General features: G+C 39.2%; 1 protein-coding gene and 1 pseudogene across 2 annotated transcripts; both read left to right on the top strand.

The window, feature by feature from the left end:
- Positions 1–4,623: 4,623 nt before the first annotated feature.
- LOC311084162 (patched domain-containing protein 3-like) lies at positions 4,624–8,325 on the top strand. Its single transcript, XM_084116069.1, has 4 exons — positions 4,624–5,395; positions 5,902–6,029; positions 6,120–6,265; positions 6,345–8,325. Exons 1-4 carry the CDS (start codon positions 4,694–4,696, stop codon positions 7,967–7,969), a joined length of 2,601 nt encoding a protein of 866 aa, XP_083972195.1. The 5' UTR covers positions 4,624–4,693; the 3' UTR covers positions 7,970–8,325.
- A 14,897-nt stretch (positions 8,326–23,222) lies between these two features.
- Positions 23,223–24,051, top strand: LOC311085219 (annotated as a pseudogene). Its single transcript has 2 exons — positions 23,223–23,226; positions 23,370–24,051. The product of its transcript is annotated as an uncharacterized misc_RNA (transcript).
- Positions 24,052–24,805: the final 754 nt, after the last annotated feature.

The following is a 24,805-nucleotide window of genomic DNA, read 5'->3' as shown; positions in this document are numbered from 1 at the left end:
TAAATGTAAAATAACACTATTTGTCACTATATAAATGAAATATAGTTTAATCTTTATATATATATATAATATTAAAGCTATGGTCTACGATTTCAAAGATTGTTCATTATTAATAACCTCGTTTAGATGCTGGTTATGGTTCTACAGTATAATCCTAACAATATGAAGAGAAAAAAGAATGAAAAAAATCCATTCACTCTATTGGGTGTACAGCTGCAGAGAAGTTGACCAATGTAAGCTGTCCGGCCGGACAGCTTACATTGGTCAACTGCTCTCATCCAATCCCCCGCTCCACTTGAAACTCCACGTGGCGCTCGCGTCCCCGCCCCGCCCCGCCCCGCCCCGCCCCGCCCCGAGTGTGTGTGGCTGTGCGCGACTCCCGGTTTTTGGCTCTTCTTCCGTGATTAAAATTGTTTGAATGTGTAAATTGGAAAGACAATACACGTCCAAATGATGAACTTTCACTCTATGATGGTGTAACCCGTGGCGTCAGGTACTTGAGGGAACTGTATGAAACAACAATTATATAATGTTCGACTATGCCACCCGGTATATACCGGGAACTACCAGCCCCAGGACAGGGGGCGCACAGGTTCGTTATCGCAAAATGGGTGAGCAGAGAGACATAGGCCAGGGAATATCAATGAGGCAGTTTTATTCAAATACAAAATTTAAAACCATCAATATATTAACATCAAGGGATCAATATTCACATGTCAAAAAGAAAGAAAAGAAACAACACTTTACAAAACTTCCATATAAAGAAAATAAAGAAAATACAAATTCACAAGAAAGCTTAAGGGAGAGAGATAGACTGCTGTGACCCTCAATCCACACACCACACTTAATACCCACACACACACATCCACTCTGGTGAGGTCACTCAAATAAGCACGGCACAACGTGAACCCCGTTAAACAGCAGCTAAACCCCTCCTCTGTACACTTTCTCCCTCACTCCGTCCCAGAAGAAACAGTCAGTTCACAAACAAACAAAAATATAATAAGAATACACAAAGACAATATTCAAGTCAATCTCGTCTTGTACTCAAATTAAATTTTAAACCTACAAAATAAATAACATCACATCCCGTGCACACGAAAACAGGCACGAAAATAAAACAAAAAGAATAACAACAACGATTACAATTCACAACACAAACCAAAAGCATTAAACCAAAGAACATAAAACCAACAGACAGGGTCACAATCACCCGCACACGTGATGAGCGAGCCGGCCAGAAAACAGCCACGCTTCTCACGTTGCTCTCACTCCTCGGCGAGCAATTCTCTGCGCCCAAAGTTGTAAACACACACAAAGTTTACTATAGCAAAAGTCGACTGGAATAAGCCCAGGCAAGACAGCAGTGCGTTACGTCAACAGACGCGCATCTCGTCCCGTAATATAGAGGTGAAACCCTTGCTCTCGTCACTCAAATCTGTCGAACATGAAACAAAAAAATTACTAATAAAACAATAAAAGAGACAAACCACGCGAATGGCTCTCATACATACCGAGCCGAGACAGCACTTCCTACTCTCCCATTCATAAATGGCGGCCTCCGTAAAGGGGCGGTACGGGTGTCAACGCATCCCAAGTGACAAAAACCTCCCCATTTTATACCATGACACCAGACTGCTGATAGGTTCAATGTTTTCACATAACACTGGCCAATAATCAACACGGATACACTTCACCCTGCTACAATGGTTAAATTTAGCAGTTAATCTGCGAATCACATGCGTGCCGAACCAAATGTGATCCGTTCCACCCCTAGCGCGTTCTCGTTGAATATCATTGGCAGAATCATAGAAATGCAGGATTAAGCTCGTGTGGGGGGTTGAATCGAGATTGCGATCTTTTAACGATTAATCGTGCAGTTCTAGCTGGTACTGTTCCAATAATGCTAATTCACGGAGTATCAGCTATGGCTGGCACAACATTTTTTGGCTCTAAATGAGAACAAACCTGAAGTGATATTGTTTGGACCAAGTGATCGTCATCATGACTCTATTCTAGATCTTGATGAGTTAAATCCTCATGTTACTTCATCTGCAAAAAATCTAGGTTTCGTGTTTGACTCGGGCCTTAAGTTTGATCAGCAAATTAACTCTGTCGTTAAATCTTGCTTTTTTCACTTACGGCATCTTGCAAAAGTCAAATCTTTTCTCTCGACAAAGAATTTTGAAATATTCATTCATGCTTTTATCACCTCACGACTTGATTATTGTAATTCACTTTATCTTGGAGCTAATCAATTATCTATCGGGCGCCTTCAACTAGTACAAAATGCTGCTGCAGTTTGATCACATTACTCTGATTTTAACTTCTCTAAACTGGATACAAGTCAAACAGAGAATTGAGTTTAAAATTTTAGTTTTTGTTTTTAAATCATTACACGGCCTAGCACCAGGGTACTTAATACACTGCCATAACCCACCCAGGTCACTTAGGTCTAGTAACCTTGGACTGCTCTCTGTGCGTAGATCGAGACTGAAACATCGAGGTGACTGAGCTTTTGCAGTAGCAGGCCCCAAATTATGGAATAGCCTACCACTATCAATCAGAACAGTTTTGTCATTTGCCACTTTTAAATCGAAGCTTAAAAAACACTTTCATAATGTGGATCCTTAATGCACTCTCTTTACCTTTAATTGTATTATATTCAATGTATTATTTATTCTATTGCTTGTAATTGTATCGATTGCTCTTGTAATTTTACTATATTGTATTATCCTTGTACTGACTATTTTGTCCTGTTCAGCACTTTGGTCAACCATGGGTTGTTTTTAAATGTGCTTTACAAATAAATGATGATGATGATGATGATTTTCACAATACATGATAAAATATTCATATTGCCCACCCCTACACTCAGGTGAGTTAGATTTATTTTAGCACACGTGTCTGTAGGAAGACTGCACTCAAGGAAGACTGGTGGCTTCCCCTTATATTGAAAATGTTCAAAGTAGTTTAGTTTAATCTTACCCTGCTGAACAGATGGAACAAGACATCCATTATCTGAAGAGGCATCAACAAAAGAACAAAGAGAGAAAAGTAGTGTTTTTGAGGAGGAATGTGAACTGTGGAAAGATGGAAGAACACAGAAAACTTCTGGATGCCTTAAATTTGTATTTCTAACAATTTTATCCAAAGTAACTTGCATGCATTAAAGGGATAGTTCACCCATAAATATTGGCTTCACAGACAGTGCATTGGGAAAGCATATTAGCATTAGCGTTAGCTGCTGTGATGTGGTCGACTGAAGCAGTCACATCAAAATGCATCTGATAGGATATTTAGACGATGATTATTAGTTCTGTGCATTTTTAATATTCCCCAAATATCTTAATAAATTTTAGAGGCTGTTTATCTGTGAATAAAAAAAAAAGTACCATAAATTCAACTGAAGCAGTCAAAATACATCCGATCGGATATTTAGACAATGATTATTAGTTTTGTGCATTTTTAATGTTCCCCAATTATTTTAGTAAACTTTAGAGGCTGTTTATCTGTGAATTTTAATAAAAAATATATTAAATTCACTTACCTTACGAAAAATGCGATCTTTCTCCCACAAACAGTCAATAACGTACTCCGTCTGTAGATTCCTTCCCTCCAAATTTTCATTAAAGGTGCTCTAAGCGATGTCACGCATTTTTTAGGCCAAAACATTTTTTGTCACATACAGCAAACATCTCCTCACTATCCGCTAGCTGCCTGTCCCCTGAACACACTGTAAAGAAACGCGGTCTCTGTAGACAGCCTGGGCTCCACAAACGGCAAGAAAAACAGACTGGGCTAACCCGCACCACGAAACACAACAAACTGTTCCAGCCAATAACCAACAAGAATGATTCGGGGGTGGGATTTGGGGGTGGGGTTTGGGGGGTTAGTGCGCGGATGAGGAGGGGGGTCGGGTCGAGCTAGCCTCCGTTTTGTTTGACAATACTTTGAACGTCAACAAGAAGTGACGTCACCCAACATCACTTAGAGCACCTTTAAAGTCTTGATCCCGCCTCTACTTTAATTTCATTGGTTGAATCTGTAAGCCAATCATTTTCTTTTCTGCCCTTAGAACAATTTTAAGTAAAACTCCCATCTGCGCACGCTCCGCAACCGTGTTCACAAGAGCAGATATTGGTGTCCCCTTCAATTTGAGCATTAGATTTTTCCACACAATACAACTATATGTGGCGAAAAGTTGTTTGAAAGGCAACTTCCATGATTTCAATGATTTTTGGTTTAATTTCTGCAGGTAAGATATTTTTGCAGCCTTGGCTTAATGTAGTAATGTAGTGTGTTTCTATTTTTATACTGGACCCATATCCTTTGTCCTTATTGTAGAAGTGAATCTGGGTTAGCTAATGCAGCTTTTCAGTTTTATCAGATATTTCCTTGGATGGGGGAATTCCCAGGGTGTTGTAGTCAATTATTTCTTTAAAGACTAGAATTTACATGTGTATCCACATCCTCGTTACGATCCATTAATATTGATTCAGTTTCTGTGGTACAGAGGGGCAGGTGCCAACAAGGAAGTTTGCTAATGAGTAACCTTAATTTGATAAAGAGCAACAGTGTTCAGCTCAGCCTATAAGTATGTTATGACAACATTGAGTCATTGAAGGAGGATGTTTCTGGGGCTTTGCAGAAGAGCAAGAGATTCACTGTAGACTGTTGACGTGTATTGAGGATGGCGAAGTGTAAAACAGACTGCATCGAAAGGCCTCTGTCTCTGGCTTTTGAAAAACTCGGTTGTGTTGTTGGTAGACATCCATGTGTGTTTATTTTATTAGCTTTATGTGTGGCTGCTGCACTTGGACCTGGTTTCATCTTTCTTCACGACAGAGAGGCAAATGATATTGAAGACCAGTTTACGCCTGTCAATGGACCTGCCAAGTTGGAGAGAGCGATTGTGGTGGAACATTTCCCACAATCTGAAGAGTTTTCTCAGCTACGGCTTGCGTCTGATGGCACTTATGCCTCTTTGATCATCACAGGCTTGCAAGGAGAAAATATATTAACTAAAGCAGCTTTTAGCGAAATTATAGAGCTAGACAGACAAGTGAAAAATGTAACGTCAGGAAACAAGACTTTTGAAAACCTCTGTGCCAGAACAAAGGGAAGGTGTGTGTCAAATGCAATTTTAGACATTATAAATTACAATGCTACTAAAATAGTTTCTTCAAACATAACATATCCGATTAATAATGGCATATTTTTGGGAACAACCATCGGCGGTGTAGAGCTAAAGCTGAATAGCTCAGAGCTCACCAGTGCCAAAGCGGTCAGGCTTTTTTATTTCTTAGACGAGAAGAAGAAAGAAGAAAAGATGATGAAAAACTGGCTTGATGGCTTTCTAAAGCTCCTCTCAAACTCTACAAAACAGAAAACGGTAAGTCATGGAAATGATTGTGAGTTATGAGTTATATCTACATGTATACCTGATGACCATTGTTTATGTAAAAGTGCCTCAAATGACATTAAAGGGGTTAGTTCACCCAAAAATGAAGTAAACTTAAACAGAAGCCTTTGGAAGGAGTGAGACAGCTCTCAGATTTCATCAAAAATATCTTCATTTGTGTTCTGAAGATAAACGAAAGTCTTACGGGGTTGGAACAGCATGAGGGAGAGTAATTACTGACAGAGTTTTCATTTTTGGGTGAACTAATCCTTTAATCAAATAATAACTATAACACATTAGTCTCCAAAACTATAACTCAAGCACAACAATATTTTGATAAAATGAACATTGATGTACATTTGCTTGATTTTTCTCCAGGCTATTCATGTCTTGTCATAATTTGCCTTAACTTATTCTTCACTGTGCTTCAACACAATGCAACACATTCATGTGTACAGTAACTATACTGAGCTGTGTTTTGTGTTGAATTTCTACAGGTCCATGTGTCTTACTTTACATCAATATCAAGACAGAATGAGCTTGAGACCAATTCAGACTCTGTCATCCCCCTCTTCTCTGTTACGTATTTCCTGGCCATTTCCATTTCAATTGTGTCTTGTTTGAGGTATCACGAATAATTAAAAAATAATCACATAAGCATATGTTTCTGTCACTGGCGATGTGATCGATCTCTATTGCATGTCCTCTTCCTCAGATTAGACTGTGTCAGGACGAAGGTGTGGGTGGCTACGTTCGGAGTCGTCTCCGCTGGGATGGCCGTGTTGGCCAGCTTTGGTCTGCTGCTGTTCTGTGGGATGCCGTTTGCCATGACCGTGGCCACAGCCCCCTTTCTCATTCTAGGTAAATGTCATTTAATTCATCATCTAGTAGGTGTCTCACAGCTGATGTTCACAGGCTCACCGTCTCTGCTTTCCTCCAGGTGTTGGTGTTGATGACATGTTCATTATGATCTCCTGCTGGCAGAAGACTGAAGTTCATAAAGCCGTTGAGCTTCGTTTAGCAGAAACGTACAAAGAGGCCGGCGTGTCCATCACTATCACCACGCTGACAGATGTGCTGGCTTTCTACATCGGCCTCATGACGCCCTTCCGCTCAGTTCAGTCCTTCTGCATGTACACCAGCACAGCTCTTCTGTTCTGCTACATCTTCAACATCACCTTCTTTGGCGCGTGTCTCGCACTGAACGGACGGAGAGAGAAAGGCAACAGACACTGGCTGACCTGCATGAAAGTCCCAGAAGCCACTGGTGATGATGGAGGCTGTTGTGTTGGTGGGGCGTATGATGAAAACACAGATAAGGAATTTGAAATGCCAATGGATTCATTCTTTAAAAACTATTACGGCCCTTTCTTAACAAGAGTGTGGGTTAAGGCGCTCGTGTGTCTGATCTATGCCGGGTATTTGGCAGTCAGTATCTACGGATGCTTCCGATTGCAGGAAGGTCTAGATCTGAAGCATTTAGCAGCAGACGGCTCATATGTTGGTAGTTACTATGACAAAGAAGATGAATTCTTCTCTGCCTTTGGTCCCAATGTCATGTTAGTTATAAAGGATGAAGACTTTCAGTACTGGAACTCAACTGCTCGCCAAAGTCTTGACTTGTGTTTGGAAAATTTCCAAAATCTGACAATGGTAGATTCAGGCATTTTACCGATTTCTTGGCTGAGTGTGTACATGCCGATTGGACAGAATGCGAAAAGTGAAATGGAATTCAAACGCAATTTAACTGCATTTCTTAATCGGTCTGTTTTTAGTCAAGATGTTAATTTCACTAACAATCAAATCCATGCGTCACGTATGTTTATTCAGACTGTGAACATCCTCACAGCGATTGATGAGAAGAACATGCTGAATGCATTTAGAGAAACCGCAGAAAAATGTGGGAAGTTGCAGCCATCCGTTGATCTGATAGTGTATCACCCCGCATTCATCTATTTCGACCAATACGCCGTCATCATCACTAATACAATCCAGAATATAGTAGTTGCTACATGTGCAATGCTAGTCATTTCACTCCTGTTGATCCCAAACCCTCTTTGCTCTCTCTGGGTGACATTTGCCATCGCATCTGTCATTGTGGGAGTGACCGGTTTCATGGCATTATGGGATGTTAGTTTAGACTCTGTGTCTATGATTAATCTTGTTATCTGTATCGGGTTTTCTGTCGACTTCTCTGCTCACATATCCTATGCTTTTGTGTCAAGTGAAAAGTCCTCAGCGAATGAGAAAGCCATGGATGCCATCAATAAACTGGGCTATCCCATCGTTCAGGGAGCGTTGTCCACTATCGCCGGTGTGGTGGTGCTCGCTGCTGCTGAAAGCTACATCTTCAGGACCTTCTTCAAAATCATGTTCTTAGTCATTCTGTTTGGGGCCGTCCATGGCATCATATTCATACCGGTGTTCCTGACCTTCCTCAGCACTTGTAGGAACAGTCATGAAAAAAACAAACTAAATCTTCCAGAGCCCAGTAACACATGCAAACTGCAAATACAAGCATCCGTGATTCAGAATGTATGGTGTGCTGATCCTGACTGTCCATAGGCACCGTGACAAGTGGTTTATAAAATGGATGGATGAACTTTTTTCTTTTTGTTTGAGCTTAGCTCTGTATGGCACTTTTATTTGACCATGCAAGTAATAGCAATCAGTTCTTATGTATACAATGCATCTTACATGTGTTTGTGTATTTATATTTTAATCAAGTTGATCTTTTTCTTTTTATCCTTTTCCATGCAGTGCTATTAATTATTTCCACATCTATTCATCTAAACACAACAATGCAAAGACAACTTTGCATTTGTAATCCAGTTACATTCAAGTACATTAATTCGACCGCATTACTGAACATTGGGAATTGTATGTTTGCATTAAAAGATCTTGATCTCAGCCTAATTGTCACTGAAGTGGATTGAGTGAGTAATTTATTGACACAGTATATGCATGAATGCATAAACCTCTCTGCCGCTAATGTTCTTTCCTGGATGCCATTACATATAGCAGAGGCAATATTTCCTGCTCAACATTTCCTTGTTCCTGATCCTGATGTAAATCAGCACTAATGCAAAAAGTTAGTGTGAAACAGTAAGTTAAAGAGTAATCCGTCTATTCTGTGTCTTAAGGTCAATCGAACATTAGCATATAGATCCTAACTGAAACACTAAACAGATAATAAGGAGATAATGCACTTCATTTGTCTGTAATGTGTTCACAGGACAATAGCCAAACCGTTAAATCGTCGTAGACTATTCTCAAAGTTGCACATACTCAGGCCTTAAGCGTTTGTGTCAGTAAGATCTTGTATCGTTTTGCTGGGGGAAAAGGAGTGTAATTGATTCGAGGATCTAATACAGTTTATTAAAAACTTAAAGCAAAAAACAAACAAACCAAGGAACACATATAAACTCTGACCATCACAAAACAAGCTACTACAGCGTCACAACAGAAACAACAGCAAAAATAAAAGGAAATAAATGCAATACTAGGACAAATTATCTGCATAATAGATTCATGGCGCATTGCAAGCTTTGAACTGTGCTGGTATCCAGCATGCATTGTGGCATGAAGCTTTTTGTTGATTGTCAGCATTGAGTTCCATATGCTGATTGTTGATGTCTGTCTGTGTCTGAATGATACAGTAGATCAAAGCTCTTTGTGTTCAAACTCTTCAAGATATGTTTGACACAAACACTGTAATTTACATGTAAATGTATTTATTTATGCTCCCACAGCATGAACTGGAAATAATATCACATTCATAAAAAAAAAAAAAAAAACTTAAAATACAACTTATGTACAGGTTATGTTGAACTGGAAGACAAAGTGACTTGAAACAATTAGATGGTTAATTCTGAATTAATAAAGCAGTATCTCACTGCCAGGAGAAGAGCCTGGAAAACCACGACAACATATAACAAATGCAACCAGCATCAGTAAGATGGAAGTAAATGCAAATGGAAACGCAACAACAATGACAAAAAACAACATAGTACTACAAACTAAAAAATTAATATACTTTGCTGTTCAGGAATAAATATATACTTTGATAAACAAGTAATTCTCCCAAGCCATTTAGAGGCATAAAGGAGCCATTTTTGCCCTGTCACAGCTCTGAGGCCTCCTTTTCTCAGTTTTCACTTGTTGTTGTAAGACATCTAAAGAATAAAAAACAAACAGGAAGTTAGAACTGCACAGTGTTCTAAAACCTTTGGCCAGTAGTAGTGTTTGATTGACAGAAGGGGTCATGGGTCATGCGTCAGTGGCGGTACGCAAAGTACGCAAGTTACGTAGGGCCAGGGGGGCCCCTTGCTCAAAATAATGATTTTATGACTAGGGCTGTGCTATATATAATTTAGTTTCATTTTAATTTTGGCTTCCAACAATTATGAAAACACAATGCTGTATTCTGTTCCTTTCCTTTAAGGTGGAGAGCTGTTGCCCCTCCTACGTAACATCCACATCAGTCATGTAACGTGACTGTCATTATATACAGTCTCTTGCCGGACGTGCCTGATACAAAAAAAAAAAAAAAGACTTAAAAGCGTATTGAGCTTTGAAAGAGACACTGTTCCCCAGTCGGCTTTTACTTTGCGCGCAATGGAGGGACAGAAAAGTCTCACTGAAACACAGCAGTCTACTACTTTACCTCTCTGATATTGAATTGTGAACTGATTCTTATTTTTTTAACTTTATTATGTTCTTTTGCACTTTAATCTGTTTGAAACATTTGTTTACTTTATACATTTTGTGTATTCTTGAAAAGTAGGCTACTGTTATGTTTACTGTTATGTTCTTTTTGTTACATTATAAAAATAATAACTTATCAATCCTGTGAAGCCTGAAATATTTAAATAATAGTCAAAAACCTTTTTAAAATAAATGACTCTTGCGCCCGACGCAAATCTAAAATGTGTTGGTCTGAAGTAGCTTCATTACTCATAGGTGTGGTTTGGGCGTAACGTGAAATAAACCAATCAGAGCGTCATCTCACATTCCCTTTAAGAGCAGGAGCGCTTGTTCCATGGCGGATTGCTATTATAACGGCGGATTTGCCAGGAGCGGTTCACAGCCGAGGAGACCAACGTTCTCGTCAGGGTCGTAAAACACAGAGAAGTGACACTGGGGATGGAGAAACACACCCAGATTAGCTTCGCTTAAACAGGCGTATGATAATTTGGGTAAATGTGTAAGATAGATTTATGCCTATTATTTCACATCTTCATGGACACCACAATGATTTCCCTCGTGTGGTAATATGAATGAATGAATGAATAATAATATTTTTCCTTGTAAAAATGTATGGTTTGCAAAAATGAGAACTGCTGCTTCTGTGTAGAGTAGAGAAGTAAAGTGTGTGTGTGTTGTGCTCACGCTACATTATGGCCAAGCATGCGCCCTTAAAATAGCGTCTGAATAACGCGCCGGTAACTTTAGACGAGGTTTCTCCTGGTCAGTGGCGGAATTGTTTTCTGAAACTGCAGAATAGCACCAGGGAACGTTTGCGCCGGAACACGCCTCCTCTTTTCCCTGAATCGCCCCCGGGAGCGCAAGTTCATTCCCTAATTTACAGACGTGCGTCTGTGGAGGGAAAAGTCCGCTGTGCGCGGGTGCAAAATAGGAATGATACGTGTACAAATTCAATTGCGCTGGGTGCAAGATAGGGCCCATAGACTCAAAGGAAATCCCCATCCCTAAGGTGCACACCAGTATCGTGATAAATTCCCTGTGCCCAGAGCCCGAGCTATAAGACCCCTTAAGGCGGGCATACACTGTGCGATTTTCGTCCGATTTTGAGCCGAATTCTGACTCATGCGACTCTTTTTCGGGTCGGGTCGATTTTCAGTGTGTGTCGTGCAGTGTACAGGGGGAAACGAGAGGCGCACAGTTGATGCAGAGCTACGAGCTGATTGCCCTAAACTCAGTGTTTTTCCCCTCACTGCGCCTGCGCAAAAACAGAAGTTTCATCTGCAGCAAAAAACAAAACAAAAAAACAAAACAAAAAAAGGGAGATGTTTAAGTTCTGTAGTTCAGAGCTACAAATTACTGTTGCTTACCTCCAGTTCGTGTTGCAAAATGGATTAACCATTACCCACTTCCTCCAAGCCACCTGCGATGTACACTTTCACTTTGCCTCTTTAAAATGTTTTTGAAATAAAGCTGTTTTTAATTTTCATTGATTAATTATTGCAGTGTTCAGACATATTATAGACTGTTAATAATTAATTATATGTATATAATTCATTGTAATCGACCTAAATGTTTTAGACAATTTTCAATGAGGAGAAGTAAGCTGTGATATTTTATTATCCTCACAGCGCGTTGGTTATGCGGTGATGCGCTATGAAATTGTTGAGTGGCAATTTAATTATAATAGCCTATCAGTTTAATAATAAAAGTAGCCTTCCCTAATAATAATAATAATAATAATAATACAATAATACTAGCCTACTAATAATTTAATATATAAATTGGAAATGTTAAATCTTCTTGATATTGATAGCTGAAGCTTGTTTTGACAGTATCTCTGGATACATGATATCGTCTATAGGCGCAACCGGCACGAGGATTTATCGCGATGATTCGTGCATATTTCACACGTATAGTGTGAGCAGTCAAGTCGCAGCTCGACGTTCGGACCGTATAGTGTGAGCACATAAATCCTGAGCTTTGGCTTTAGATCGCATGCGATCTACTCGTTCAGTGTGAGTAGGTTCCTTGCTGAAATCGCACAGACATCGCACAGTGTATGCCCACCTTTACAGGCAAGCTCAAGAGTTGTGTATTTCTACGAACACCTTTGAGGGAATATCGTCATACACTGGAGCTTCTCAAGAACGGAGGCCTCAACAGGATGACTCTAAAAGAGAGGAGGCCTAACTACGTTCTCTATTCAGGCCAGCATCTAAGGAGGCTCAAAGAGAGCCTAACACTCTGAACTTCTGTTCAGACAGCCCTGAAGAACGAAGGCCTGAATAAGTGGCCTAATAACACTCTTACCAAAGGAAGTAACCAAAAAAGCTCAAAAAGAGCTAGCTACTTAGTCTAACTAGTCCACGAATCTCTGCAGAGCGGAGGACTCAGTACACCTGCTCTCATAATGAGAGGAGGCCAAGCAACACTCCACACTAAGATAAGTGGCCAAGGAGGCTCACAGAGAGCTAAACGACCTGACATACTACCCTACCGCCTAGCCGAGCTCTATTTATGGAGAACTACTCTGCAAAGGAAAACTTGACTCGCAAACAAACAGAAAGCAATGTGCAAGTACAAAGGTCAATTTGAGGGAAAATACAGTGGAGTAACAAATATGTATTGTGTTTTACAAATATAAATAAATGAGCCTAGATAATATTTCACAAATAAATACAAACCATCCTACAAATTGCATGTAACCTTTGAACAAATACCAAATCTAGTGCATACAAATGCATATCTGTCTGTTATGATTGTAAGACACTTGGCTTTTTTTTAATGGGAAATCCAGATAAATCCAACCTGGTTAGATCAGGTTCAGTAACGTAAACGTTCTCTGTCAACTCAGGTTTGATCCAGAGCTTGTGATTAATTCTGAAGCACGTGTGGCTGAAAGTGTCACATGTGCGGCAGACAGCCAATCACACAGAACATGGAGAACGTCAGTTTGATTCACTTCTTGCGAGAACGACGCAATTCACTTCGCTTCTTAAGATTAAGAAATAATTTAGAAAATTATCATGAAATTAAAAGCAACAAGGCAGGAATAAACACTGCTACTGCAGCGAAAGTTTGAGAAGGCAGCTGAAAGAAAATATAGACTATATTAATGCATGATGTGAATCAAAGAAATAAGCTTAATAATTATAGGTTTAAAAAGAGCTCAAATTAATACCCGTTGTTTAAAAACATTTTATACCATGGTCTGGGTGAATACTCGATTCTGATTGGCTGCAGGGTGTCCATTAAAAAGTGATAATGTACACCTAGGAAAGGCGTCCCGTCAATTTGCCTGATGACAGTTCTAAATGATTGCGCTGGCTCAAACTCACTGATCAACTGCTGCGGTCGGGTCGCTGTGGCCACGTTGCTTGGCAACGCCTTTATACGGGAGATATTAAATAGTGCGCTCGACTTAATAAATAAAAACCCTCACGATTTTTACTCTAAAACACATTAAAGTATTATTAATTGATTAAATATTTCTTTCTTTCGTAAGTGACCATGGTATAAGCGGGTTAATGCCCTTCGAGGTGTCCATTGTCAGGTATTAATGGACTTTTATTTGTGTAAACTTACAATAACAAGAAAACTTTGCATTTGTAAAATAAAATAAAACAAGACGCGCTTTCATTATCTCCGTGAACTGGAGCGAGAGAACTAAAACAAAATAGCCTATAGGCTAAAGCTTGAAATGTCCACTTTAAAACGAACAAATTCGAATCGAAAGCTAGCCTAATACCTTCTGATTATTTAATCCTTATGAAAGGTGTATTTCTCTCTAAATCGCACAGCGGAGATGGACATATGTTTTTAGCCGACTTTTAGAAACACCTTTCTGTGGGCTGTGGTTCCATAGGCTATAGCCTGTGGCTTTTCTCATTCTGCACTGCGGGAAAAATATCAATTCCAGGTTCTAATTTGGCCTTAGAAAACCAGTAAAATCGACATGTATTCCATATTAATTTGTGAATATTTTAAATGTTTAATAAAAGGGCAAAAAGTCATAAAAAAATCTGAAATGCCACAATCAAAACCTCAGAGCAGAACTGAGGGATAATCTCCCAACTCCTTGTCGTTCGCAAGGGCAACCCTGCCATGCTTGGATAACACGCCACACTGTAAAACCCAAAAGTTAACTCAACTCAAACCGATTGAGGAAACTGATTGCCGCAAACCGTTTAAGTTTAAAAATTAATACTAGTAGGCTATTGTGAGTATTGTGAACTTATATATATATATATATATATATATTGAGTCAAACTCACTCATAATTTCAAAATTCATAATTTAGTATTGGTTTATTCAATCATGTTTGAGTAGCCTACATGTAACTTGAACATTTTATATTCAACTTTTAAAAAAAAATAAGTTAAATGAACTCATTTCGTTTAGTGACTTTCACTGTTAGGTTTTACAGTGCACGTACGTCTCATTCCATTAATAATAATAGGCCTAATGTCTAATGCGGTGGCTGTGATATTATATAAACCAGTGGTTCTCAACTCCAGTCCTCGGGACCCGCTGCTCTGCACATTTTGTATGTCTCTCTTATCTGACACACTCAGTTCAGTTCATGGAGTCTATCCTAATGAGCTGATGATCTGAATCAGGTGTGTTAAAGAAGGGAGACATACACAATATGCAGAGCAGTGGGTCCCGAGGACTGGAGTTGAGAACCACTGATATAAACCATGTCCGTTGCCGTGATTTTAGGAATGACCTATCGCGAGAAAAAGTGACGTTTTAGTCGCATAACATCGGTTAATGGAAAAAACGTCATTTCGCAATAGTTTTTTTTTATCGATATTTAGATAATAGCGCAAAACATTTGCGCAAATCTGTAATGAAAACGCGGCTACTGACTGACTGAATGCGCTGAACAAGCATTATAAAAGGCTACATTCATAAACGGCCTACAGTAAAGGTGATGATACACAGGGCAACTTTTTGAGCAATGTTGCCATCAACGGGCAAGATGAGACACAGGGCCCACGACTGATCAAAATTATCCAGATAGAAATACCAATACCATTTTCAATGGTAAAGTGCCCGAGCAACAATCGCTCGGCAAGATTGCCCAGCAACATCAAAAAGTTGCCCAGTGTATCGTTACCTTAAGTGTATCCCCGGCTTTATGCCGTTATTAATGCAGTTATGAGAGAGAGAGAGAGAGAGAGAGAGAGAGAGAGAGAGAGAGAGAGAGAATTTCATATATTCAATATTATTGTTTATTTAATAAATTCGTTCATTCTTTCTATTAGCAGTAGAATAGCCTAATAAATGAAAACGCAAAGCTCTTTTAACAAGTAGGCCTAGGTCAATCATTATGCCTAATTATTTATTTTATATGATCTGCAATAATTACAAAAACCTGTGCAGCAGGACTTATTTATATATTCAGTTTAATAAATTATTTATTATAGATAGGACTATATACTTTATTTATTAAAATTAAACTGCATGTTTCAGTTGACTGTGAAGTTAAACATCGAACATTGCAATCAAGCGCTTGGGGCTGTTTTTCATGTTATGAATTGTATCCTAATTTCCGTTATTACAGTTAAGTTTGACTGAAATAATTCAATTCAAGATTTTATTTTATAAAAATACAATATAATTGTTGGCTATAGGCCATAGAATAGGGCATACGATTATATTATATATAATACGAGAATATTATATTATCTCCACCTAGCGGAGATCTTGCGTAATGTTTGGATTGTGCTTTTCAAATCAACTGGATGTTAATATATGTTGGGGGAAACAATACGACTGGCTACAGTTTATCTGTCTCAATGATACAGTTATCATTGTTCCCAAGCAATGACACTGTCACAAACAAATGTGTAAGGGGAGTAGCGGCAAGAGGTTATTTATAAAGCACAATGCATAAAGTGGCTATGCAAAGTGCTTTACAAATAATCAGATGAAAAAAATCGAGAATGTGCGATAAAAGAACATAGAAAAATAACAGATTAAAGTGGGCCTATTATAATGATAAATAAAATATGCTTGCCTTACAAGGCGGTATAACGTTAGCAGTGAGCTAGACCATCTACCTCAGTTTCAGAAACATTCAGTGAGCTGAGGCATGGATTGAATCTCATCCTTGTGCTGGGTTGGATTAATGTCGTCTGTTCTTGTTCTTTACTGATTGGGTGACACCAGTTCAAATTTATTGGCTTTGGAAAAGACAGGGTGGAGATCATTATCATTTAACACTACGCGTCTTGTGACGCGTTATGATACGCGTCATTGGGGACACTGTGCGCCGTAAAAAGCGGCGTTACATGGGCATATAGAGCGTGGTTTTTTTCGCCGCCTCCAAACCGACGAAAAATACGCCGTTGTTTACACAATTCATCGGCGCTTTTTACGGCATTTCGCTTTTCGGCGGCGTAAAAAGCAGCGTCCTGGCTGTTTAAACTGTGCTTTTTACGGCGTTTTTTTAACAAAACGACGTAGGAAAGTGGCGAAATATGACCCAATAGGCGTTCTATAGTCGAGAGTAGGCGGCTGCAGTGAGGGGAGGGGTGAGAAAAGTGCAGCCGGACACTTCCTGAATCTCGCTGTGTTGTGGATTACAAACGTCAGTAAATGGTAAGGGATATAAATCTATCTGGTCTAGAGTGGTATGTTGCAACTTGCATCTAATGAAACTTATGTCGTGTAAAAAATAAACAGCCCAGACTGCAGATAATTCAGCACCAAATAAAAGAAAGTTTTAAAGGATTTCATTAAAACGTAAATGAAGCCAATTGCAAGTTGCTTTTGAGACAGAGAGAGGTCATAAGAAATGTTTTCTCTCTCCTAGGAATGTCCCTAAAATTCCTCACTTTGTTGAGAATGTGGTCCATTTGTACAGTCCTTCTGAGTTTCAAAGTCATTTCAGACTTTCTAGTGCGCATGTGGAGGTATGTAGGCCACATGGTGTGAGAAGCAAGCAATAGAGGAATATGATGTACAGTGTAAAACATTTTTTTTTTTTTATCAAATTTTAAATAAATTTTAGCTTGACCATTTTGTTTCAACTTCAACTTCAACTTTGTCTTGCATATGAAAAAGAGTAACCGACTTCCCCTGTAGGCTCCTATTTAGTCCATTCAAGTGCTCAAAAATGTCCGACAGATATGCCAACTTGGCAAGCCAGTCTGCATCATTGAATCGACCAGAAAGCCTCAAATTTAGTGATCTTAAAGAGCGCAATGGATTATAGGGCGATAGAAGATCGGTTAAATACCCAGGAGCTAAGCCGTTTAGGGCTTTATAAGTCAGTAGCAATACCTTGTAATTAATACGGAACTTTATAGGTAACCAATGTAGTGATGATAAAATTGGTGTTATATGATCATATTTTCTTGATCTAGTAAGAACTCTAGCGGCAGCATTTTGGACTAACTGTAGCTTGTTTATTGAGGATGCAGGACAACCAGCTAATAAAGCATTACAGTAATCTAGTCTTGAGGTCATGAATGCATGAACTAACTTTTCTGCATCAGAAACTGATAGCATGTTACGTAGCTTAGCAATGTTTCTAAGGTGGAAAAAGGCTGTTCTTGTAACATATGAAATATGATTTTCAAAAGACAGGTTGCAGTCTAATATAACACCCAGGTCTTTTACTGTAGAGCAGGGGTGTCAAACTCAGTTCCTGGAGGGCCACAGCCCTGCAGAGTTTAGCTTCAACCCTAATTAAACACACCTGATCAGCTAATCAAGTCCTTCAGGCTTATTTGAAAACTGCAGGTGTGTGTGTGTTGAAGCAGGGTTGGAACAAAACTCTGTAGGGCTGTGGCCCTCCAGGAACTGAGTTTGACACCTGTGCTGTAGAGGATAAAGTAACAGGACATCCTACTATGTTAAAGTTGTATTGTGAGAGGTTTTGTGGGTGGTTTTTTGAACCGATGATTAGTACCTCTGTCTTGTCTGGATTTAATAAAAGAAAATTGCGCGTCATCCAATCTTTTATATCTTTAACACACTCTGTCAATTTGGATAATTTAGCGTTTTCATCTGGCCGTGACGAAATATAGATTTGAGTGTCATCAGCATAACAATGGAAACTAATTCCATGCTTCCTTATAATATTTCCAAGTGGCAGCATATATATTGAAAATAACAGAGGGCCTAACACAGATCCCTGCGGTCAGATAAGTATGATCTAAACCAGCTTAATGCTTGTCCTTGAACACCAGTATCATTTTGAAGTCGATCTAAGAGTATTGTGTGATCTATAGTATCGAATGCTTGGTTTCCAGATGCCGGCGAAGATTTGATGGTTTCATGCTCTCGTTAGCCAGTGCCTCATAGCAACAAACGCAAACGGGCAAGTAGAAACAGTAGAAACAGTCTCACCTCATCTCGCAACTCATAAAGCCGTGCAAGCACCTTCCCTCTTGACGGCCACCGGACCTCGGTATGGAGCAGCAATTGTCGGTGCTCACTGCCCATCTCGTCACATAAAACTGAAAACAGTCTTGAATTCAGTGGACGGGCCTTGATAAAATTGACAGTTTTTACTGCTTCATCCAGAACAGTTTTGAGATCAGGTGGCATTCTTTTGGCTGCGAGAGCCTCTCTGTGGATGCAGCAGTGGATAGATTTCGCTTGCAGAGCAACTGCTTGCACACGTTTAACAAGGCCGCTGTGTTGGCCTACCATGGCGGCTGCCCCGTCTGTGCTTATTCCCACGCATCTTGACCAATCGATCTCATGTTCTGTGATGAAACCGTTCAACATGTCAAAAAGTGCCTCTGCAGTTGTGCATGTCTGCAAAGGTTTACAAAAGAGAAATTCCTCCTCTATTTCTCTGTTGTATTCATACCTTACGTAGGCGAGCAGGTTGGTGAGGTTCGCTATGTCCGTGGATTCGTCCAGCTGAAGAGCAAAATATCGACTGGCTTTGATCCGCGATATTAGCTGGTCGTTCACATTGCTGGCCATCTCCTCGATTCTGCGCTGCACAGTGTTGTCTGATAAAGGAATTAAGTCCATTTGCCTACGTCAGTGGTTCTCAATTCCAGTCCTCGTGACCCACTGCTCTGCACATTTTGTATGCCTCTCTTATCTGACACACTCAGTTCAGTTCATGGAGTCTCTCCTAACGAGCTGATGATCTGGTTCAGGTGTGTTAAATAAGGGAGACATACAAAATGTGCAGAGCAGTGGGTCCCGAGGACTGGAATTGAGAACCACTGGCCTACGTGCTTTGTCACCCAGCATGATACCCACAGTCTCTTTAATTGCTGGTAGCACCACCTCCTCCCCGAGTGTATGTGGCATCCCTTTTTTCACTATGATTCGGGACACCCGGTACGAGACTTCCACTGCTTTAGCAGTAGCGCCACCTGCAGATGTCGATTCTATTACTTTTTTGCTTGTACGGTATTCCTGGAGCTTGCTTTTGAAAAACTCGACTGGCTTGGACTTAAATTCCCCATGCTTGGTTTCCAGATGCCGGCGAAGATTTGATGGTTTCATGCTCTCGTTAGCCAGTGCCTCGTAGCAACAAACGCAAACGGGCAACGGCTCGTCTTCGGGGCCAGTGTAGCTGAAACCTAATGCTAAGTAGCTTTCATAGTATTTTCTCTTCACCCTCCTTTGTTTTTTTATGAGGAATCTGGCTCGTAGATGCCTCCGACTCACTGTCAATCTGTTCATTATTGGTAACCTCTGCCTCTGCCTCTTTTCTTTTCAGAGAACCTGTTGCTATCCACCGATCCATTTTGTACGGCACTGAACTTGAATGTCACGGCCGAGCGCCACTAGCCTATTTTAGTAATCACACAATAACTTGACAATTTAATTTAAAATTTATATCAATATAGGCCTACATATTCTTTTTACTTTTTTATGGGAATTTTAGGGCCCTATGAAATCCGTTTTATTTTTTCTCAAATTCCGTTTCTTTTTTCAAATTCCGTTTTTTTGTTTTTTTTTGTTTTTTTTTAGCCCTTTTGGATTTTTCGGATATTTTCTGTTTTCTTTTCACTTCTAAGCAGTATTGACCTTTAAAAATGTACTTGCACAAACTCACAATTCAGCTTTTTTATTTAAACTGTTTAACCCCCTGGGGTCGACGGTATCGCCGGCGATACCAGCTCGCTTTTTTTCAGTTCAGTTCAAAAGAAATTAATTTTGCTCTGTGGACTTTGATATTACAAGCAAGTTTCATACATCAATCGATTCTGTTAAATGTGTATTATTTTTGTGTATACTCACAATAAAAACAAAGTGTTGTGCTTTTTGCCAAATAAAGAAAAATAAACGTGATGCGAGTTCTGCCTTCTCTCTGTCAGTGAAGACCATTCTGAAACGCGTCCGAAAATGAACAATAACTCAGCAAATACTCAGTCAAACAGGCATACAGACACACAGGCATGAAGCTTGAATTCTATTCTTTTAAATGAGGTAATTTATATAAAAAACAAATATTCTCATCTTGTGAAATCTGTATTAAAAGAGAGCGATTCCAGTCGATCTCATTAGAGCTAATTCAAATGTAATGTGACTCCGCCCACGGAGAGCGCATGCTATTCAAACGCAAATTACTGAGGCAATCCAAGCAAACCTGTGAACGCCCCCCATATCAGCTCGAGAAAACACACGTCTAATCATATCATTGTAGCCTACGTGTTTACACCATCTGGCAGCGCTGTGAGGAATAATAATAATAATGGAAAATCTACCTCAGAGTGCGGGTATTGCAGGAGAGAGGATCCGAATATGTAGTAAGTTTTTTTTCCTTCTCAAGTTAATAGCATTTCTGTGAATGAATGAACGGCAGCCGCAGAGATGCGCGCTGTTTACCACAGCTCGCAAAAAGACAGTTTAAATTTAAATTGCGTCTCCGTGTGAATGAATGATGATGTTTTAGCAAACTGTATTGCTATACTGAGTTGAGTAAAAATCGACAGAAATATGTTGAAATAAAATGTAGGCTATTTGTATAAGCAATGTATTAAACTGAAAATTAACATTTATATGCCCTAATATTTCATAAAAACAACGTTACAGTCAGGCGTTCGGTTTTAGCAAACTGTATTGCTATACTGAGTAAAAATCGACTGAAATATGTTGAAATAAAATGTATTTGTATAAGCAACGTATTAAACTGCAAATTAACATTTATATTTCTTATAATAAAAATGAAAGACCTATGTTACAGACATATGAAAGACAACATTTCGTTGATTAGTTTTGGATAGATTATACATTTTTACTGTAAAATATCTGCCACCTCAAATAAGCTTTTGTTTGCCAATATTTGCTTATGTTAAATATAGTATGTTTTGTCAAAAATAAAGTAATCAAATAATCAATCAAATCCTTAACTTTGAAATATGTATGATAAAATTAATACTTTAGTTTTTACAAAGAAAGATTACACTTGAATTGTTGTTGTAATTGTAACCTTTTTAATAAAAAAAATATATTTACAAGGTAGATGTAAACAAACTATTAAAAGGTAAATATAAGCCTTTTCTTTAAATAATTTTTGTGTTTTATTAGTGACAAATTTGGGGAGAGGATAAATATTCCAAAACTGAAAATACAGTATGAGAATTAACTGCACAATTACTAGACATGTTTTCCTTGGATATTATAGGCCAAATTGCAAGCACAATATGTGGAAAAATAAAAAAGAATTGAGATGCTTCCAACTGTTGCTCTTGCATTCTTGTGGCTCAGTGACTCACCTGAATGAATGGCTCATTAAGTATGCAGGCCCCATTGTCTCCTCAGGTGTGAACCACTAAATATGCATGATCGTTGACGCCCACTCCGCATATGGCCTTTCCAAACAGAAAGTGCTTTGCAAAATTCAAATCAATGTATTGTGTTATGTGAATGATAAGGCAGGGTGATTTTCACATCATTTTGAAGAAAAAACACTAGGTGATGACATCCATTAGACAAAAGTCTTATTGGCACATATTTAGAATGTGTTTTATGGCCTTATTTCAGAAACTTTAGTTTTTAGTTTTTTCAATAACCATGCATAAACATTATTCTCTCAAAAATGCAGACATGTACATTCTTGTTGCTCACATATTATGGTAGTCCTGTTTGTGCTAAATAGTGTGTAATTTTTTTTGCCATTAATATGTTTATAAGCAACTGAAAAAAGCACAAATGTCAGGGCATGTCAGAACATCTCAAGGACCCCAAAAACAGCCCAGACCCCAGAGGGTTAACAGCAAGCACATTCAAAATTCTTCAAAATTCAGCCAAACCTTCAACAAATCTCTGGCCAAAAATAACAGTTACAAGGTAGGATTGATGAGTATTAAATTAAAGATTAAATTAGCTTTTAAATCATTTTTCACAAAGAATGTTTTATAAAAAGATAAACCTCACATATTTAAACCTTTAAATCATTTTTATAAAAAGAATGTGTCAAAAAAGATAAACATTTACAATGATACTGACATTTACAAATACAATGCATATTAGCTTATCTTTTATTATTAATAGTAAAATTCGGTCCGATTTTCCTGTGGCGTCTGTTGTTGCTATGCAACCACTGCGCTCTCCACAGCGACAAAGAAGTTTTAGAAGCTAATAGATTTCCACCACCGAAAAACGCTTGCTGTAGCTCTGCTACAAGATTTATTTACGGAGAAGAGAAATACACCCGTAGTGTTTGTGGTGTACCCCCATCCTTTATGTTGACTGAGCTTTCAATGTTGTTACGGAAAAGGTGAAGTTGATATGTTGGTTCTTGTCTCATGAACTGCGGTGCGCTTGCGGCATTCTGAAAAGTTGAGGTGTTTTCATCTCGCTGCGCCTGGAAAAAATGAGTGCGTCGCTTCAATTATGAGCGCGAATAATTCAAATAATTGTAATTTTTTTATTAAAATTGTTTATTTAATATGTCAACAAAATATATGCAAATTCTGTGCATATAAGAGAATTCCGTTTTCATGTGTAAATTCCGTGATTCCGTCCGCGTTTTCCGCATCACGGAAATCATAGGGCCCTAGAATTTCCTGGTAAAATGAAGGTAAAAAAAAATATTATTTTATATTTTATTTTGCCTTTCCAGGGACCACCTGCAGTACCCTCACAGACCACAGTTTGGGAATGGCCGTACTAAGACATGGGTAGTTTCAACTCTTGTGCTGTCGTATGCGAGATGTATTTATGTGTCCATGTTTTTATTATATGATAACCATTTTTCCTCTTCCTAATGCAGGATCTTCTAGATACACTTGGTCCTTTTTACATGAATACACAGCAGACTAAGGTCTACTTGCCTCTCTATGGACTCTTTCCAACCAAGTGTCCTATAGAGGAGTGGCAGACAGATTTAACATAAACAAATCTACAGTTTCAACACACCTGCGTGATTTCTGTTCTCTTGTAATAACGCATTTGTCACATTACATCTCCTGGCCCAGAGGACAAGCCCTGCATAAATCCCAGTTAGAGTTCGAAGCAGCTGGGTTTCCTAAAACTGTCTGTGCAGTTGATGTGCAGTTGATGGATGCCACGTTCCAATGGTAAAACCACACTGTGAGAATCCTGTGGCCCACATCAATAGGAAACAGTTCTATTCTGTTATACTCACAGGATTCTGTGACAGTCAGCGGCGGTTCTGTCAAGTCAGTGTGGGTCACCCTGGTAGCTGGCATGATTCAAGGGCATTTCGTTTGTCAGAGGTAGGCCGACTTCTTGAGGAAGATCCACATTCCCTGGTTCCTGACGGCATGCATATAGTTGGAGATTCTGCATACCCTCTTTTGCTTCAGCTAATGAAGCCATACAGAGACAATGGCCACCTGACTGTCAGGCAGAGATGGATCAATGGGAAACTGAATTCTGCTTGTGTAGTCATTGAGCATGCATTTGAAAATTCAGGAGAGTCTGCACATGAAAAAAGTGAAGAACATTTCTTCCGCAGTCACAGCCTGTTGCATTCTTCATAACATCTGCCTGAAATCCAATGACCACATTGAGGAGGATCAGCAGACAGATGATATGGAGGATGGCCCATACCCACCAGAAGCCCACATTCACAGTAATGCATCACATCATAGAGATGCAATCTGTGGCCGCCTGTGAACATCACATTGACCTGTTCTACCTTCAACTCTTGCCTTAAACTTATCTCAAGAACACATTTTTTTTTTTTTTACTGTTTTGTGAGCTAGTGGATGGGATTGTAAAGGATGATATTAAGCACTTAATATCAAATGATTGACAGTATTCTGCCAGTCAACCACTGTCCCCTGTCTAGGGAGGAATGTTGTGTGTTGTTATCTCTATAATAATGATGTGATGAGGAATAAAAATGATGTGATACACATGGGAATGGACTATATAGTTAAACTTTATTTGTTAATAGATAGATTTTCATTTAGATTTACTGATATTTTTCAGACACCCTTCTCCGCCTCTCTTTAAGCCGTCTTCGGCGCTCTAAGTCAGGCCGCACTAGTGACTCTAGAGCAGCTGTTCTCCTCTCTGAATGCGCTTCAAAAACTTCACAGAATGTGGATCTTGTTTGTCTCCTTCTGTGTATTTCTGTGGAGGGACCTGGTTGCTCTTCTGGGAGAGGCTGTTCTTGGGAGACTTCGGCACTGTAGTCTGGGATGAGGTAGTGTTGAACAGAGGAGTTGAGCATATTGTGCCTGATGGTGCACTCCCAACTCCACATTTCCCAAATAAGATGTGAAACAA

This window comes from Abramis brama (assembly GCF_963993115.1).
Source record: "Abramis brama genome assembly, chromosome: 6".
In the NCBI taxonomy this organism is placed as follows: Eukaryota; Metazoa; Chordata; class Actinopteri; order Cypriniformes; family Leuciscidae; genus Abramis; species Abramis brama.
The sequence above is the reverse complement of the archived record's forward strand: the minus strand, read 5'-3'. Positions and strand labels throughout refer to the sequence as shown.